General features: G+C 44.0%; 2 protein-coding genes across 3 annotated transcripts; one reads left to right on the top strand and one right to left on the bottom strand.

Moving 5' to 3' along the window:
* Positions 1–235: 235 nt before the first annotated feature.
* LOC120051301 (glycerol-3-phosphate dehydrogenase [NAD(+)], cytoplasmic-like) lies at positions 236–5,574 on the bottom strand. The gene is made up of 8 exons (XM_038998108.1): positions 5,078–5,574; positions 4,561–4,738; positions 2,791–2,931; positions 2,359–2,497; positions 2,121–2,233; positions 1,668–1,901; positions 1,399–1,505; positions 236–986 (listed from the first exon to the last, which is right to left on the bottom strand). Exons 1-8 carry the CDS (start codon positions 5,116–5,118, stop codon positions 890–892), a joined length of 1,050 nt encoding a protein of 349 aa, XP_038854036.1. The 5' UTR covers positions 5,119–5,574; the 3' UTR covers positions 236–889.
* LOC120051299 (oxysterol-binding protein-related protein 11-like) lies at positions 5,302–16,416 on the top strand. 2 transcript variants are annotated; one of them, XM_038998107.1, is made up of 13 exons: positions 5,302–5,479; positions 6,397–6,465; positions 6,796–6,971; positions 7,479–7,558; positions 8,811–9,011; positions 9,405–9,606; positions 10,721–10,863; positions 11,299–11,433; positions 12,183–12,660; positions 12,893–13,079; positions 13,475–13,657; positions 13,849–14,002; positions 14,362–16,416. In XM_038998107.1, the coding sequence occupies exons 1-13, from the start codon at positions 5,475–5,477 to the stop codon at positions 14,416–14,418; spliced, it is 2,070 nt and encodes a 689-aa protein (XP_038854035.1). In that variant the 5' UTR covers positions 5,302–5,474; the 3' UTR covers positions 14,419–16,416. The 2 variants fall into 2 exon arrangements, with proteins under 2 accessions (XP_038854035.1, XP_038854034.1); XM_038998106.1 differs by lacking the exon at positions 5,302–5,479 and adding an exon at positions 5,551–6,057.
* Positions 16,417–17,051: the final 635 nt, after the last annotated feature.

Below are 17,051 nucleotides of genomic sequence, written 5' to 3'. Positions count from 1 at the left end.
TCAAAACATCTGCACGGACAACATTAGACAATCAAATAAACGTATCTTTGTTATTCCTCCCTCATCTTAACTATTTCAAACTGTATTGTTCACTGTTATCCTCTGAAAGGATTTCAAAGTTAAAAAGGGCAAGTGACATCAATTTCTTTTTTTATTTATTTAACTAGGCAAGTCAGTTAAGAACAAATTCTTATTTACAATGACGGCCTAACAGTGGGTTTAGGGGCAGAATGACAGATTTTTACCTTGTCACCTCGGGGATTCTATCTAGCAACCTTTTGGTTACTGGTCCAACGCGCTAACCACTAGGCTACCTCCCGCCCCAATGCAGCTAGAGTAAGTGTGCCCCCATGTGACAAGATGAAGTGAAACAAAAGAGTCACAATACATTTGTTTTTCACTCAAAATTATTATTTTGAGAATAATTGTTCCACAAATTGTAAAATTGTTAAATGAATAGAAAACATTTTTGTAACCAACAAAGATTACTTTACATTGTTAAGTGTAGTTAGTTTAGTTGATAAGCTGATACACAATCAAAACATAAAAACATATGAACATGCGACAAAGTACGTTAAGTAGTGGTTCTTCAGACTTAGTATCAAATGATAAGGAATATTTAGTGGTTACAGTTACATTTTTAGGTAGTTACAGTGTTATGAATAAACATTTATGCAGCACTGCTGCCCTCTGATGGTATGATGGTGCTACTGGAAGTGGCTCCGGGGGTGAAGTTGCCCTATAGGTACAGATCTAGGATCAGCTTCCCCTCTCCAATCCCAACCTAACCATAGGGGAATGCAAAACTGACAAGATCAGCATCTAGGGGCAACTTCACTCTACACCATTGGAGGAGCTGCAGGTTCCGTGGCTGCAGGTTCCAGAGTGATCACATATGTTCAGGGTGGCTCTGCAGACATGTGATAAACTCCTGCACAGCTTTGCCCTCAAAGCAGATCTGGTACACAGAGGCAAACAACGGAAACCTACAAGACAAAACATTGCACTAAATCTCAATGCAGCAAGAGGTGGTTCCATTAGCAGCACTCACACATTTGTCGAGGAGAGCTTCAGTTCCTATTTGCAGCTAATTTGATGAAAATGTATGTGGTGAATGAGTAGAGGAATATTGGAGGAACATTTGCAAGTCATTAAATGTATTGAAGGTAGGCTCAGCGATGCGCGAAGTAAACTAAAAAAAAAAAAATCGGGCCACAATTTCCACAAGAGCATTGAAGCATGAGGCTAAACTTCTTCACTATTTTGAACCCATAGCCATCATGTTGTAGTAGCGTGAAGCAGGAACAGTGCACATACGCAGATACTCTGTGTGACTGTGTGAGAGCAAGCAAAGTCATATCGCTGAGTCTCACTTTAAGGTGAAAGATTTGTACTCACTTGCTGATCAGGTCTCTCTTCTTGAGAATTTTGAACACCTCAGCGGAGGTTTGTGGGCCTTGGAGCTTCTGGCCATTGAGCATCTCAGCCTCTAGCTCTTCAATAGACTGGAAAGGTATGCAACATAGTTACTTAAAGCACACACACACAAGTTTCTTGAAGTGATGGATATTAATATCTTAACCGTTATCAACCTGACAAAACAGTTAAAAGTTGCACTGGTCACAGCACAGTCACATCCTTGAATCGTATTTGTCTAGATATGTCACCTTGGACGTCTTGGCGAAGGCCTCGGCCACCTTGCGGTTGCGCCCCCCGTAGCAGGTGGTGATCAGGTCGGCGACCCCACAGCTCTCCAGGAAGGTCACGGAGGAAACCTGGCCCTTACAGAACAGCTTGGTGAAGGCGATCATCTCCATCAGCCCCAGCCGGATCACCGCAGCCTTGGTGTTGTCCCCAAAGCCCAGACCGTCACAGAACCCAGCGCCCACCGCTACAATATTCTGGGAAGGAGAGAGTGGGTAAGGAATCATTAGTGTTATCTGTAGTTTTCTACTCTATTTCTATCAACATTATGATTCATGATTTGTAAAAAAAATATATATTTGACAATGTGAGCGAATAAAACAGAGGTGCAGTGCAGCGAAGCATAGGCCTCCTATGTAAGTTACGTTCACGACGTAGCGGAAGTTGTTCTCTTTGAGTTGAAATGTAAATTGTACCTTGAGAGCCCCACAGAGTTCTACGGTGTCACTCTCCTGCACCACGGTGATCCTGAAGTTGGGAGTCTGCAGCAGCTCTTTAAAGATATGTCCGTTTGCTTCGTTCTTAGCTCCTGTTTCGGTAGTGATAGAAAGTCAAGGTACACGTAACTGCATCCGTGGGAGTTGCACGGCAAGCCGAGGAGGACACGAAACATTACAGCACTATTCTAGATAATATTATGGAAAAATATTTTACCAATTGTGGTCTCACAGAACTTCTCATCAGCCACTTCGTTGGCAATGTTGGCCCCCATCAGGACGCTAACCTCGATTTCCAGTTTCTCACGGATGATGTCAGAGATGAGCTTCAAGCCCTCTGGGCCTTCATCGATGCCCTGAATAAGGACCAGGGCAGAAAAGAGATCTTAGGCTGCCTTCAAAATCACTCATTTTGTAACATATACCCTAGTTACCAGCATTTGGGTGGCTGCATTTTTTTAGACTAGGCTGCTGTTACATAATGAGTGTAAAATCATAGCCATGATGATAAATTCATACAGCTGAGACTTTCCCTGAGTGATAAGAAGCCCGATATGAAGCCAGAGTAAAGTCAGACATACATTTTATAGATTTTAGCAATGGTTTTTCTAAGTGAGAGCTGGTGTGAAAAAGAGCTAAATGACATTACTTTGATGAGGGATATCCCAATGGTTCCCTGTGTAAGATGAGGTTTCATCTGATCACATAGCCTCCCAATGAACTGATGTGGAATGACAAAGATCAGTATGCTGGCCCCTTTCACCGCTTCTGTGATTTCTGGAACAGCAACCTGGTAAATTGGAGCGGGAAAAGATAGCATGATACATTGTACTGTTCATGATGGATGTTACTGTGTAGTAGCATTTATCGTGAATCTACATTACGCAGTGGAGGCTGCTGAGGGGAGGACGGTTCATAATAATGGCTGGAACGGCGCGAATGGAATGGCATCAAACACGTAGAGACCATGGGTTTGATACCAATCCATTTTTTTCCTCTCCAGCCATTACCGTGATCCCGTCCTCCCCAATCAAGGTGCCACCAACCTCCTGTGATTACAATATGTTATGTGATGTTATTTTGTTACAGGGTCGTTTAAGGAATTGACATAAGGGGCGGCTGGATACAATAACACGCACATTAAGTCTTGGCATAGTGGAAAGCAAGGCATGTCAGACTGGTAGGCCGTTCATAGAATGCCAACTACCTTAAGCATCTATTCATGAAGGTATATTCTGGCCGGGGGAGTTTTGTTAAAAGCCCCGACGCTCGTTCTGAACGTTAACATACATCACTTGCGGTACGGTTTTGGAAATATAAGGAAAGTATCTTTCATAGCAGCAAGAAATAATTTCCAAAAAACTTAAGTCTAAATTACTACACACCTTTTATAGTATGTCTGGGAATTTCCAGGGACCTCACAATACCACATTATCACAATATTTAGGTGCCAATACGATATGTATTGCGATTCTCACAATTCTATGTATTGCGATTCGATACTGTGATTTTATTGCGATTCGATGTTCCAAACTGTTCACCGTAGCTGCAGAGGGACAAGCAAGAACATGAGAAAACGAGTTTGGATCGGTCAGGGAAATAAAAGTGGTGAAAACAAATTGGCTCCCTACTTAAAAAGATGGAGAACAAGCTAGGAAAACAAGCTAAGGAACAATACTGGACAACTAACAAAAAAATCATATTGCGATATTGTCAAAACTACATGATATATTGTCAAAAATAATATCCTGATATGTAACTGTCTAGATTTCTTACCCCAGCACTATTTTATAAGGTTAGGGTTTGTGTTCCCATATGGCCATGTTACAGCGCTTTATTAAGGAAGACTAATGGAAGGCAGAGAAGACCACCTGTGCTAATTAGATATCTAGCGTGCTCGAACACCTGTGTGTAAGCGTAACTGGAAAGGAAGTGTAGTTTTGTCGTCTGGAGGAACACAGTTGGCATGATATTGATCCCATACTATGCATACACACAGCCCTATGGCTCAGTGCAAACCGATACAGTAAGTGTATCTTTTTTATATGAAAGATTATTTCTCACTGATATGAAAGATAATTCCATGTTTCAAAAACTGCATTGCATGCGATGATCATTGACGTGTCTGAACTTTAAAACAAAGATGGGATTGTAGTTTTACACGGGCCCACCGGTAAACAGTGCTTAAAGCTGAGAACCCTAGGGATAAGGCAGAATGCCTTGGGTTCTTGTGAACAACCCCAGACGGATATGTTATCATCTCTGTATAGGTCAAACTTCACTCATCTTATCGGTGTGTATCCTTTTACACAACCGCAAAGCATGTCCGGAGATAACGTTAACTCCAGCTGTATTGCCCAACTCAATGATTTGTAATCTTGAGACAAAAATCTAATATTAAACAAAACACAATACTAACCACATTTTTGGGAAGCTTGTGACCCGGTAGGTATTTGACGTTCTCATGCTCTGTGTTGATGATTTCTGTTAACTTTTTGCCATCGATCATCTCTTCAAACACCCACATGTTAACAATGGGGTCAAACCTGTTGGATCCCTTTGCATTGTGACCAACGATTTTGGCTATCGCAGAGCCCCTAGGAGATGATGAAAACGGATTAGATTGGAGGGCAATGGAATAACACCATTCATATTTTCAAAATCCCAGTCGCAAAATGAACAACATGCTAAATATATCTTGGGGGTACCATAACCAGATTATAACAGTACACGGAATGGCTTGCATATCCCCAAGCCTACATTCAATGAATGTAAATCAAACTTCTATGTTTGATCTTCTATGAAACTACATGCAAGTTGTCAATTTAGCCAAATATCAGCACTTAGTTGGCTACATTATGAATCAATGAGTGGAACTCATGATACAATTCTGTCGAATGCAGGCACATGCAAATAGAGAAATCCCATAAATATACCAGTTTCCAGATCCAACGATGCACACTTTCTTAGCAGGCATTTTTAAGGTAGAGTAGCAGCCACGATTCCTTGAACAGTGTTAAGGGATCAGTAAAATGCCGTGTTTATAACCATGTCCATAACTTCCTTACACGCCCTAGTCGTGTGGGCAGCACATTATTATTAGCACACCGCCCTTTGACCCTGTATATAAAAGAAGGGAAAGGTTTGTACAGGTTAGATAACAGTAGGGTTATTCTGGGTGTGCCACCACGACGAACCTGTCATGACAAGTATGGAGAGACATTTATCCATGGAGAAAGTCCTATAATTTTCTCGATTTGCCGAGCTCGGGGGAGATACAAAATTCTCAGTTTGTCATGCAACACGACTGAAATATATGCCGGCGGTAGCTCGATGGGGTATGTGCAGGATATATTTGAAGACGTGTTCTATTTCTACAACTGCAACCTATTTTGACAAACTTTGTATGCCACAAATGTCCCTATTGTTTTGCCAATGCGGAAGTCCTTTCATGGAATTGAATCACATGACTCCAGTTCCGTGACGCGTCATCGTGAAGCCTGTTAGCAGCGATTTGGATCATGTAAACCCCAAGCTCACGACCTAGCTAGCTAGCACGTCACTGTTTTTATAAGAATATATTGTGATGGATTACTTAATCAGTCGTTTAGATAGTTTTTCATGAACGATAGCTATGTGTTTTGTAAAGGCATAAACCGAATAAATCCATCTGTGAGCAAGGCCTTCAAGTTAGCAAATCAGATTAGAGATTGCTGTGTGACTAGCTGTCAAGCTAGCTAACGTTTCTGGCAAGGTTTGTAGCTTGTTAGCTAGCTATAACGTTGGCTATGACTATGCAAGGAGAAACCGCCACGGCAATACGAATATCAGACAGTGAAGGGAAACTGGATGTCTTTCCCCAGAAAGGGACGCCTGGTAGTTCTGGGAGAGGGAGTTCTAAAAGCTGGCAGTACAGGTATGCTCTCTGTCTAACTAGCTAGGCTAATTATCTGGCTAACCAATCGTGCAAACCTAGTTAGCTGCAGTTATTTGTTTGGTTAATAGGCAGTGCAACACACATCTTCAGTTGGTAAGGTTAACTAGCAAGCCCTTGGTCAAATGTTAGCTGTTTAGCCAGCTATGGTTTCTAGCTTTTCTAGCTGAGCTTACTGACTTAGTTATTAGTTAACAGGCTAGTCAGAGTTGAATCAGAGGTTCATCTGGAGTTGAACTTTGCCAACCCATTGCTGTTATTGTAGCATAACTAGCGTGTTTGTTAACTGTCAATCATTTTCTCAATCTCTGCTCTATTCAGTGACCACATGGAAAATATTGACGGTTACCTGATGAAATACACCAACCTGGTAACAGGATGGCAATATAGGTGAGTGGGCAGCCCAGGTTGAAGAACATTGATTAAACAGTGCCATGTGCATTTGGTAAAAGTATTTACAATTTAATCAAATCAACTAAACATTGAATTTAATTGATTCAATGCTTTGCCAACAAGCATCTTGAGCTCAATGGCATTGGGCCAGTAACCAAAAGGTCACTGGTTCGAATCCCTGAGCCGACTAGATGAAAAATCTGTCTATGCCCTCGCAAGGCACCCAACCTTATTTTCTTCTATAAGTCCTGTAAATCGCTCTGTATAAGAGCGTCTGCTGAATTACTCAAACGTTTTGATAGATTGAACGTTCTGCTCTTCATGCAGGTTCTTTGTCCTCAACAACGAGGCAGGGTTGTTGGAGTACTTTGTCAATGAGCAGTCCAGGCCCCAGAAACCTCGCGGGACACTCCCCTTGGCAGGGGCGGTCATATCCCCCAGCGACGAGGACTCCCACACCTTCACGGTTAATGCCATCAGTGGGGAACAATACAAGCTCCGAGGTGAAACGCACACACTATCTGTCTCTCACACTCCTCACCAATCAAAACAGCTACAACAACTCATACAAGAGTGTCATGCTGTTTGAGTAGTCTACTACTGGACATGTATGGTTTGCATTTCAACACAATGTTATTATATCCTCAATGCGTCAGTCAGTAGTTGGACAGGCAATATACACATCTAGTCACTGTCAGACTATTGTACCAAGACTTCAGGAAGGGGAGAAAGCATGTAAATGTATCCAAATCAATACGCGATAATGGCGGTTTTCTCATTATCCTCGGTCGGCGAGGGATAACGTTGTCGTTATTGATCGATGCGGAGAGATTCACTCTGCTGCACTGTAATGAGTTAACTCTGTTCAGGCACCAAACTAAAGAAAACCGACTGAAACAGGGATGCACTAACTGAACATACCCAATAGGAAACTCGTTTGAATTTTCAGTTGCAAAACATTTTGCAACGGTGTGCACTAATGAATGTGACCTTGTGGTGTTGTCTCCCAGCGACGGACGCCAAAGAGAGACAGCACTGGGTGAGCCGGCTGCAGATCTGCACGCAGCACCACACTGAGGCCATGGGGAAGGTAAAGGCAAGGGCTTTTCGTCTGACACGCACCCACTTTCACAGGCGCACACACACAGTTGCATGCATACACACACACACACAGTTGCATGCATACACACATACACACACACAGTTGCATGCATATGCACTCACCATCACAAGCTCTTTCTCACTCACAACAATGTTTTCCCTTGAACCAGACACTCTCTACTAGCTCGTTTTGTTACGCAATTCCATTGATCGTGTCCATGGTTGCCTGTAACATGAGCTTCATAACAGAAGTGGAGAGCGGATGTCTTGTATTTAGATTAGATGTAGTAGTGTTTGTGCTTGATAATGAGAACACATTGATGGGGAACTCTAGCTACTATTAATTTAGCTTAGTTATGAGCCAAGACCATCCTAGATGGTAGACTTTGAGTGTAGTGTTGTAACACACCAAAGACACCCCTGGCTGCATCATAGCAGACAAATGAGGGGTGGGTGGGGGGGATGTGACACTTCCTTAAAAAACAACTTTGATCTTACGTTCTTGGCTGAAGTCAGTGAGTCTATTACTCAGTTGGTTTTACTTCCTAACATATGTACATTTTCTATTGAAATACTGATGATAAGACAGAATGTGACAAACCACAAGCATGATGCAAACTCTATTCTTGGGTAAATTGTGGCGTAGCCATAACGACTCGATTCAGTACACTTCACATTATTGGCCTTAATTCGTCTCGCATCTTGAGCACTTGAGTTGAAGACAATCAACATTTCCAGAGCACACTGACATGACACCATAAGGTCACACAAATAGTCACAAACAAGATGGCTCCATAGGTTAAGATTCCCCGAGGTACAGATCTAGGATCCTTTTCCCCTACCACAATCCTAGCTGTAACTAATAGAGATGTATAACTCGTTTTAACATAGACATTTCCATTGAGTGCTTCCACCATTTTTAAAGTAGTCAACTGGTGGGGATTCTTATAAGTTGGGAGCAATCAGCAAATAACAAAGACGACAATGGCCTAAGCCTCAATGTTGCTGCCCATGCTGTCACACACACACTATATACTGGCACAGATACAAAGATGAGGCCTCGATCTCTATGCTGTAACCATTAGTGAGGGAAATACTAAACTGACCCAATATCCGAGTCTAAGGGGCAACTTTACTTACGTTCCACAAGCTCCAATGATCAAAATATACTTATCTAAAGATCCTATCACAGATGAGATTCACTGTATGACAAATTTGTTGACCATCTTGTCTTTGTCCAGAGTAACCCTCCGCCCAAGTCTCGCAGCTACTCCATGGCGTCTCAGGGGAGCGCCAGCTCGCCCCTGTCCCAGCGCAGGCCTAGCCAGCTCCAGAACCAGAACGCTGCCTCCTTCTTCAGCATGACTCAGCTCCACAAGGGCTCCTCGCTGTACTCCTCCAAGAGGTCCCTGCTGCCCGACCATCTGCTTGACGCCAGAGAGGTAGGCTGGGGATAGGGATGGTAGCTTTTACCTCAGGTACCAAAATAGAAGTGGGGTTTAGCGTAGCTTAAAGGTTATTTTTGTTATTTTTCTTAGTGTTTTGTATTTTCCATCAGGTTTTTTTGTTGTTATAACTTCGCGTCTCAACAGGAATAGCCGGTGGTAGAGAGAAGAATATCTCTTCTGCCTTATTTGAAATGTATTTTGTCATAGAGGTATTCTCTTAGTCTTTTTACCCATCTTTTTTTGTTTAGTGTCATTTTATGAAGATTGTTCATCTAGGTCTAGGTTACAGGGACTTCTTGTTTTAATCTAATGATGGATACAGTAAGCACATTTGTACATCGGTATCAACTTACTACTCCGGTTCCTTCCGCTCTTCTTTACTCCCAGATGATGACCCAGGCCCAGGGCCAGCACCGAGACCTGATCCAGACCATCGAGGGCCTGCCCCCAGCCGCGGGCCCCCTCTCCCCGCTAGACCAGGACCTGCTGATGCTCAAGGCCACCTCCATGGCCACCATGAACTGCCTCAACGATTGCCTGCACATCCTGCAGCTGCAGCAGGTGGCCCGCCAGAGGAGCTCCCTGGGAGGTGAGGGTGACCGCTGGGGGCCTGGAAGGGAGGGGGAGTAGGTCACTACTGGTGACAGTAATGAGTGTTCATTTATGGATGAACTCCAATGAAAAGAAAGGGATCTGTGTACACGCACTGTTAGTTTTTTCAGTGGGTAGATCTTTATTGCCCGGCTTTCTCAGATTTGCCTTCTAGATGGTTCATTTACCACTGAAGAGAGCAAGGTAGAAACTGTTTAAGTTACCTTTTCCTTGACTCATTTCTCAAAGTTAGCCATGGAAGTCTTGAAGGTGGTTTGTTTCCAAGAAGGGTTTTAGTCATGTTTAGTTGTATGTGACATGTACTAGACACCCATCGTGTGCTTGCACAATTCTACCTCACAAATCATGGAATTGCACATGTAGACCCTCCCAGTCCAGATGTTTTACCCGAAAGCCGACAGTGGAATTATTTTCCATAATTGATGAGGGAGCGGTACTTATTCTTACCGGCTGTCTAGGCTCGTAACCAGATCGCACATTGGGTAACTGAGTAATAACAGCTCTCCCAATTAACCACCTTTCTTCCTTTTTGATCACACCGCACCATACTGACAGCCAAGAGACTTACCAGAAGTGTATGGCTGCTACGATCTCAGCCATTTCTTTTGACAGAGCCAACCAGACATTGTGGAATAGGGGAAACGGTGAAAAGCTGTCACAAGTTCCCGGTTTGATGAAGGAGATCGTAAGAGATCTTGTTACCTGGCATCCATATTTCATTAGGCCCACGAACAGGACGGAACCCGGGGACCAGCCAATCAGGAAAAGTTGTCAAGGATTGTGTGGGCTGTGCTAATTTGAATGGGCCTCTCCTCCCACCCAAACACTAACCCACCAATCAGGCGGTTTCCTGTTGGCGGGGCATAAAATGTATCTCGATACTCCCTGTGTACCGGGGATCGAGTTAACGTCTCATCCTGTGGTCCTAGGGAACTGTCAGGTAATACGCCAGCCTGGGTCTTTCTTGAATGGTCGCTGGCTACAACCTTGTTGTTTTGGTCTGGTAGCCTCAAGGGGCCTTGTAGCGTAGCCTAGCATGAGTACCTCTGAGCTAAAGGTCGTGGCGGCCGCCGCTGTGTCGGGTGTTACAGGGCCCACCATCGAGTGGCTGGAGCCCAAGCTGCCGGACATCCTGAAGAATGGCGGGCCCTTGGACAGCTTCAGCACCGAGGGAGGGCCGCTGGAGGGGAGCCTCCTGGAGCTCAGTGCCACGGAGCCCTGCAGTTTCTCAGGGGTAAGGACACAGAACATTACTAGACCCAAAAAGGCTTTTCCCACTATCGAGCCAAACTGTACTGACCTGAGGCTGTATGTATCAAGCTCTGAGTAGGAGTGGCCTGGTTACGCATCCAGCATAGTTACTGGAGCTGTGCTAGAAAGGGCGATGTGAAAAGAAAGTATTTGAAAAGTGATAGGCGTATCTCTTTGGATAGGACAATTTCACTTCAGTACTTTTTATTTAGTAATTAAATGTATAGCACTGTTTCCAATGATCAATTTGTCTATCAATGTGTCCATGGTCAGGTGACGATGGTAAATATAACTAAATAAAGGCCTTTTATTTTCAATCATGGCTTTTTGTTGTAGGTACTTCAGTTTGACTGTTTCTCAAGATGCAAGCCACAACTTTTGTTGTTCTCAACGTAAATATTGTTGTATCCCCTGCCAGGAGGAGATTGACGGGGAGGACGAGGTGGAGGACGCGTTCACGGAAAAGGAGGAGGAACTGGGGGCGGTGGAAGAGGAACGCAGTGTCATCCTACACCTGCTCTCGCAGCTCAAGCTGGGCATGGACCTCACGCGGGTAGGTCGAGTTCCACAACGCTCACACCGCTGCCCCCCCCCCCCCTGGCCGTGGCCTGGACACCGCCTGAAACATGCATCGGGCTGGACCAAGGCCCAGCTAGACAGACCATAGTGGTGTCTTGTTTCCCGTCCTCTGATTGGCTAATGTAAAGGCAGTTAAGAAATGCCTCTGTTTGTTGTTTCACTTTTCTTGTTGACTTCATAGTAGAGCTGGGCGATATGGACTAAAATCCATATTGCGATTAATTGCTTGAATTGATGCGATAACAATAAGTGGAACGATACGTTTTAAAGTTAATGTGCTGCAGTTTTTATTTGCGTTATCTTTTAAACTAAAATGACTTGTTTGATGGTTTTAGCCATAAGTTGTCCCATTAACATCACACAGATTAGCGAACGCATTTCATTTCAGACTTCACATTTCTCTAATATAGGCTACAAAATGCCTGCGATAAGCGATCTGTATGGTCGGCGTCGATAGTTTTCGATTATCGTCACAGCTCTACTTCAGTGAAATTCAGTTTCTCATGGTTCGCAGCAGCTAGTGTAGGCTCAAAGCCTGTTGGGTGTCGGATGGTAGTTAGTCAAGACATAAAAAGAGAATGTGTTCTCAAATTCCAATTGAAGCTTTTTTTAAATCTTTACCTCATAGCTACATGTCATTATAGATCACACACTAGATTATTGAACAATTGTCAATAACCCAACCCGCTTTATTAAAGGTCATAAATAGTTCTGTCTCCTCAGGTGGTGCTGCCCACCTTCATCCTGGAGAAGCGCTCCTTACTAGAGATGTACGCTGACTTCATGTCCCACCCGGACCTGTTCGTATCCATCACAGACGGCCAAGGGCCCGAGGAGCGCATGGTGCGCTTCGTCGAGTACTACCTCACCTCCTTCCATGAGGGCCGCAAGGGCGCCATCGCCAAGAAGCCCTATAACCCCATCATCGGCGAGAGCTTCCACTGCTCCTGGAGGGTGCCCAGGTCAGGGGAACCTGCCAAGGATGCCCCCTCGCCCCCCTCTCCTCCCCAGGGAAGCCCCACCACCGAGGGGGAGGACGGTAGTTACCAGTTGCGCTTCGTGGCTGAGCAGGTGTCCCATCACCCCCCCGTGTCGGGCTTCTACGCCGAGTGCCCCGAGAGGCGGATGTGTGTCAACACCCACGTGTGGACCAAGAGCAAGTTCATGGGCATGTCCATCGGGGTGTCCATGATCGGGGAAGGTAAGGCCGGCCAGAGACGGAGTATCGATTTAATGCACTGGGTTTGAAATGGAGAGACTCGGTAAGGGATTAGGCCTACTTCCTTCAGACCAATGTCAAAGGGAGAGTGGACATTTCTTCCATACAGGAAGTAATTATTGTTGAGTCTTTTGACTTCAAACCTCTGGCTAAAAGTGATCTGTAATGCAAACAGGATATAAGGTATAAACCTTACTGTAATCTGTATGTGTAGGCTGTCTGTACCTGCTGGAGCATGATGAGGAGTACACGTTCACGCTGCCCTGTGCCTACGCCCGCTCCATCCTTACCGTGCCCTGGGTGGAACTGGGGGGAAAGGTTAACGTGAACTGCACCAAGTCGGGATACTCCGCAGTCATCACCTTCCAGACCAAGCCCTTCTACGGAGGCAAGCTGCACAAGTGGGTGCCCCTCACAGAGCGCGCACACACACAAACCTGCAGAGGAATTTCTAATGCTTTCATTAAATTGTTACATTGGCTTTTGGTCCCTGTGCCGTTACAGCTTCATATAGTTAGTTCTATGTTATGTTACTGTGTTTTTTAGATTTAAACTATTACATTTTTTGGATCCTAGAACTCCCTGGAAAACAGTGACTGTTGAGGAGTGGATTATCCTGGCTAAAGAAAGATTAATTTAAATTGAGTTAATAAACAAGTGTTTGAATAATTGACAAAAGCCACAACTCTTTGGCTTGAAGTGACCTCAAATTGTTTTGCATAGTTTGTGCGGAGAGGCTGTGATTGGTTGATAACGTTGACCATGTGTCCTCCTGCTCTCGTGGCGCCTCACGCAGGGTGACGGCGGAGGTAAAGCACAACGCCACCAGCGCCGTGGTGTGCCGTGTTCAGGGCGAGTGGAACGGCGTGCTCGAGTTCAGCTACCAGAACGGCGACACGCGCATGGTGGACGTCACCAAGCTGCCCGTCACCAAGAAGCGCGTGCGCCCCAACGACAAGCAAGGACCAACTGAATCAAGGTTAGACCAAAAAGTTCATTCATATTGGCATTAATATGCTCAGATTTGTTTTCTGCCGCTTTCAGGTGAGGTTGTGGCATAGATAAGGACTGTAGATGAAAAATAAGATGTTTAGTTAATTATGTCTCCTCTGTTGATTGTGCCTTGTCCCATTTAATAGTCATGATGTAAATAGATAACTCTGTTTTTAGGCGCCTGTGGCAGCATGTGACTGAGACGCTGCGTCAGAAGGACATTGAGAAGGCCACGGAGTACAAGAGGATCCTGGAGGAGAGACAGAGGACCGAGGAGAGACACCGCACAGAGACCGAGACCCCATGGAGGACCAGATATTTTGAGAGCGAGGTACGTAGAACATCGTCTTGACAAACCTGTTCATATTTAGCGCGCTTGCTTCAGTAAGACCTGGGGGAGCTCTGGACAGACAGCTGAAGCAGGCACACACATTTTCTTCAGGAAACGTTCTGTTTCGTTAAGCGGTCAGGCATTTTGACACCCAGTTTTGCTAGAAGAATGCAAGGATAATGGACACATGATATCTAATGAGGCATTTACAGTTTATATTCAGGAATCAATGGATTTTATAATGGATTCTCTTCTGTCAGACATTTACAGGTTCAAATGACAATTGCGTAGCAGGAAATCTTAGCTTGTACTTTTTATTTTATGTCATGTTTTCTATTCTCTCCTTCTCTCTGTGCTAGGGCGAAGGCTGGATGTATCACAAACCACTGTGGAAAACACCCACTCTGAAAACTTAGTCCTACCGGTCAGTGAGATCTATCATCGAGAACGGGTGTAGCCACGAGACTGACGCTCTCTTTTGGTTTGTGTGTGCGCGTGAATGTGTGGGGTTATTTCCTAAACGGTCGAGGTAAAGCGCGACCTCCACTTACATGCATACGGATGCAAAAGTATTGGGGAAAGCCCTATAACGTGATGAAAAGCTATATAGTTTCATCTCCCACTCGATGTACAACTCAAACCTCAAGGTAGTAGGTACAGGCTTTTGTACAGATTATCATTTTTTGTATAATCCACTCTGAATGAGGACATATCTCCTTGAGCAGATAAAAGGTACTCAATTTACGCCGCGTTCACAATCGTATGACGACACGCTCGTTTGGGTTGTTTTTAAAGTGTTCAAGAATCACGATTCAGCATAGGGATTTTTTTTTTACAGTGATGTCGCACACGAGACCGAGAATGGAAGTGCATCTTTCAAAGTACACGATTGACATTCGACGGTGTGAACTGGATAGCCATATTTTGGGATATGATTGGCACGGCCTGGGTCATGTTCATTAGGGCATGCGACAGAATGTTTTAAAACGCCTTACAACGGTAAATTAGTTATTGGATAAGTACATACAGTCCCTCCCTGTTTTGACTTTTCTTCCGTTTGGTGCCTAATGAACATGACCCTGCACGTGTTATGTCACAGCTTGGATAAGACACACACACACACACACAACCTGTCACTACAATGAACAAGTTTATAATGGGGACAATGTTCCTGAATTCATACTGTAGGTAATTCATGACATTACTCCTTTGGTTTTGCACAGACCTCTCCATTTGGATGATTCCATGTTTCAAAATGATTGACAAGGCTTGGCATGATACAGATAGTATTTTAACGATTTAGGCCCCCCAAAGTGAATGCATTTGTTGATATGAGATGTATGATAAAGTAACAATCATTCCTTTCGCAGTCCCAAAGGGATATAGTCCACCTTCCTTGAGGTATTTTGGAAAATGGACCGCATGATGAGCAATGTCTTTTTGTGTACTACAAGTATTATTATACTCTGGTTACTATGTCTGAATTCCACAATTTGTTTTCTTATGCAAACAAATGTTTTACTTATTTTTCTGGTTCAAAATGAATGTTAATCTCCTGGATATCTGTCTGTTCTGATTTTAAGAGCAGAATATAACTTAATATCGTCACCTTATTAGTTGGTTTTGAATGAGATTGCTCCCTCGTGGTGTTTCTTTTCAAAAGCTACAGTTATCACATTTTTCGCCCCCCCCCCCCCCCAAATGTATGAAATACACAGCACTAGTTGAGTCTCAACACCAATGCAGTCAATATCAGCCTGGAAAGGTTCTCCCAACCCTTTTTTGATAGGCAGAATGCAAAGAGAAGACCTGCTTGACGCATGGGATTTGACTTTAACTCTGCATTGATAAGCTACTCTCTCCACGTCATGGTGCCTTAATCACTCTTCCGTTGTGCTTCTTCCAGTCCAAGAGCATACCCCCCCCCCCCCCCAGGGCCGGATTACCGCATTTGGAAGTCAGCTAATTTATAGCAGTTTCATACTGCTATTCTACACATTTTGGCATGAGCCTGAGAACAATTTGCTGTTTTAAAGCTATATTGAGGCAATTCTACACATTATGCTTTCTTGGGGGCCCCGACCTCCAAGGGGAAGCAATGCCGGGGCACATGCCCTGCGTGCCAGTTCTGTAATCTAGCCCTGTTTGTTTCCCCCGTCACCGCTATGAATGATGCAATAGTATGTAAATATTGGTTGTTTTGAGGTATTTGTTGCATTCTTTCCTGTTTTGAAGAAAGACATGTTAGACGAGCAGACCCCTGAATGGTGTTATACATGTTGACTTTGTTGTTTGGAATATTACTCGTTTGTCTTGCTGACATGTGAAATGCACTGACATTGAAGGAAACATGACTCCTTGTAGACTAAGATATGTGTGGTAATGACTGATTAAATAAATTGCCTATCAATTGAGTATCGTGTTAATAACTCTTTCGCCAAAAAAAAAAATTGCTCATACGACAGTAATATTTAATAACCCGATACATTTTCCTTATTGACTGTGTATTACTTACATCATGAAACTGCTCAGTATTCTAAAGTGGATTCCTTGCCGACAACGGGTGCATCTCAATACTCTTCAAATGGGCGTTTCTAGTGAGCCACAATCAATACAGAGAAGCTAACTTTCTCTACAATTGTGTGTTTGCCTTACATGGCTAACAGTTTAGGTTGGGCGTAATTTCGAATCCCTCTTCAATATTCCTTATGAAAAGAAGCACACTTTAAAATAATACTTTTTTTTTTTTGGTTCTAAATCAGAATGAACCACAGCTAAAATGGGGGGGGAAGATGTGAACGTGTTGACACAGGACAGATTTAAGAAATGTAGGTTATCCCTCCACCACCAAGCTTTGATAAGAGCCCACTTGTGCAGTGATTCTGGCGGTGTTCACATTGCAAGTTAAACAATATTGGTAGTCTTAAACACCCAGTCATATCTTAATCGCCCGAGAACTGTCGTCACCACTCACAAAATGCCTCTGTCTTTGATGCCCTTCCCCCCCCCCCCCCCCACACAGAACACAGTCATGTTTCTGTGCATTCTT

The sequence above is a fragment of the Salvelinus namaycush genome, chromosome 7, assembly GCF_016432855.1.
Source record: "Salvelinus namaycush isolate Seneca chromosome 7, SaNama_1.0, whole genome shotgun sequence".
NCBI lineage: Eukaryota > Metazoa > Chordata > Actinopteri > Salmoniformes > Salmonidae > Salvelinus > Salvelinus namaycush.
The sequence above is the reverse complement of the archived record's forward strand: the minus strand, read 5'-3'. Positions and strand labels throughout refer to the sequence as shown.

What these genes read in the sequence shown, in the direction of transcription:
- LOC120051299 (XM_038998106.1), top strand. Translation starts at nt 5,930, where the DNA reads ATGACTATGCAAGGAGAAACCGCCACGGCAATACGAATATCAGACAGT. An exon ending in ATCTGCTTGACGCCAGAGAG is followed by an intron (nt 9,012 to 9,404) that starts GTAGGCTGGGGA and finishes CTTTACTCCCAG; the next exon opens with ATGATGACCCAGGCCCAGGG. An exon ending in CAAGGACCAACTGAATCAAG is followed by an intron (nt 13,658 to 13,848) that starts GTTAGACCAAAA and finishes CTCTGTTTTTAG; the next exon opens with GCGCCTGTGGCAGCATGTGA.
- LOC120051301 (XM_038998108.1), bottom strand. Translation starts at nt 5,118, where the DNA reads ATGCCTGCTAAGAAAGTGTGCATCGTTGGATCTGGAAACTG. An exon ending in GTTCTGTGAGACCACAATTG is followed by an intron (nt 2,234 to 2,358) that starts GTAAAATATTTT and finishes CTACCGAAACAG; the next exon opens with GAGCTAAGAACGAAGCAAAC. An exon ending in AACTCTGTGGGGCTCTCAAG is followed by an intron (nt 1,902 to 2,120) that starts GTACAATTTACA and finishes TCTCCTTCCCAG; the next exon opens with AATATTGTAGCGGTGGGCGC.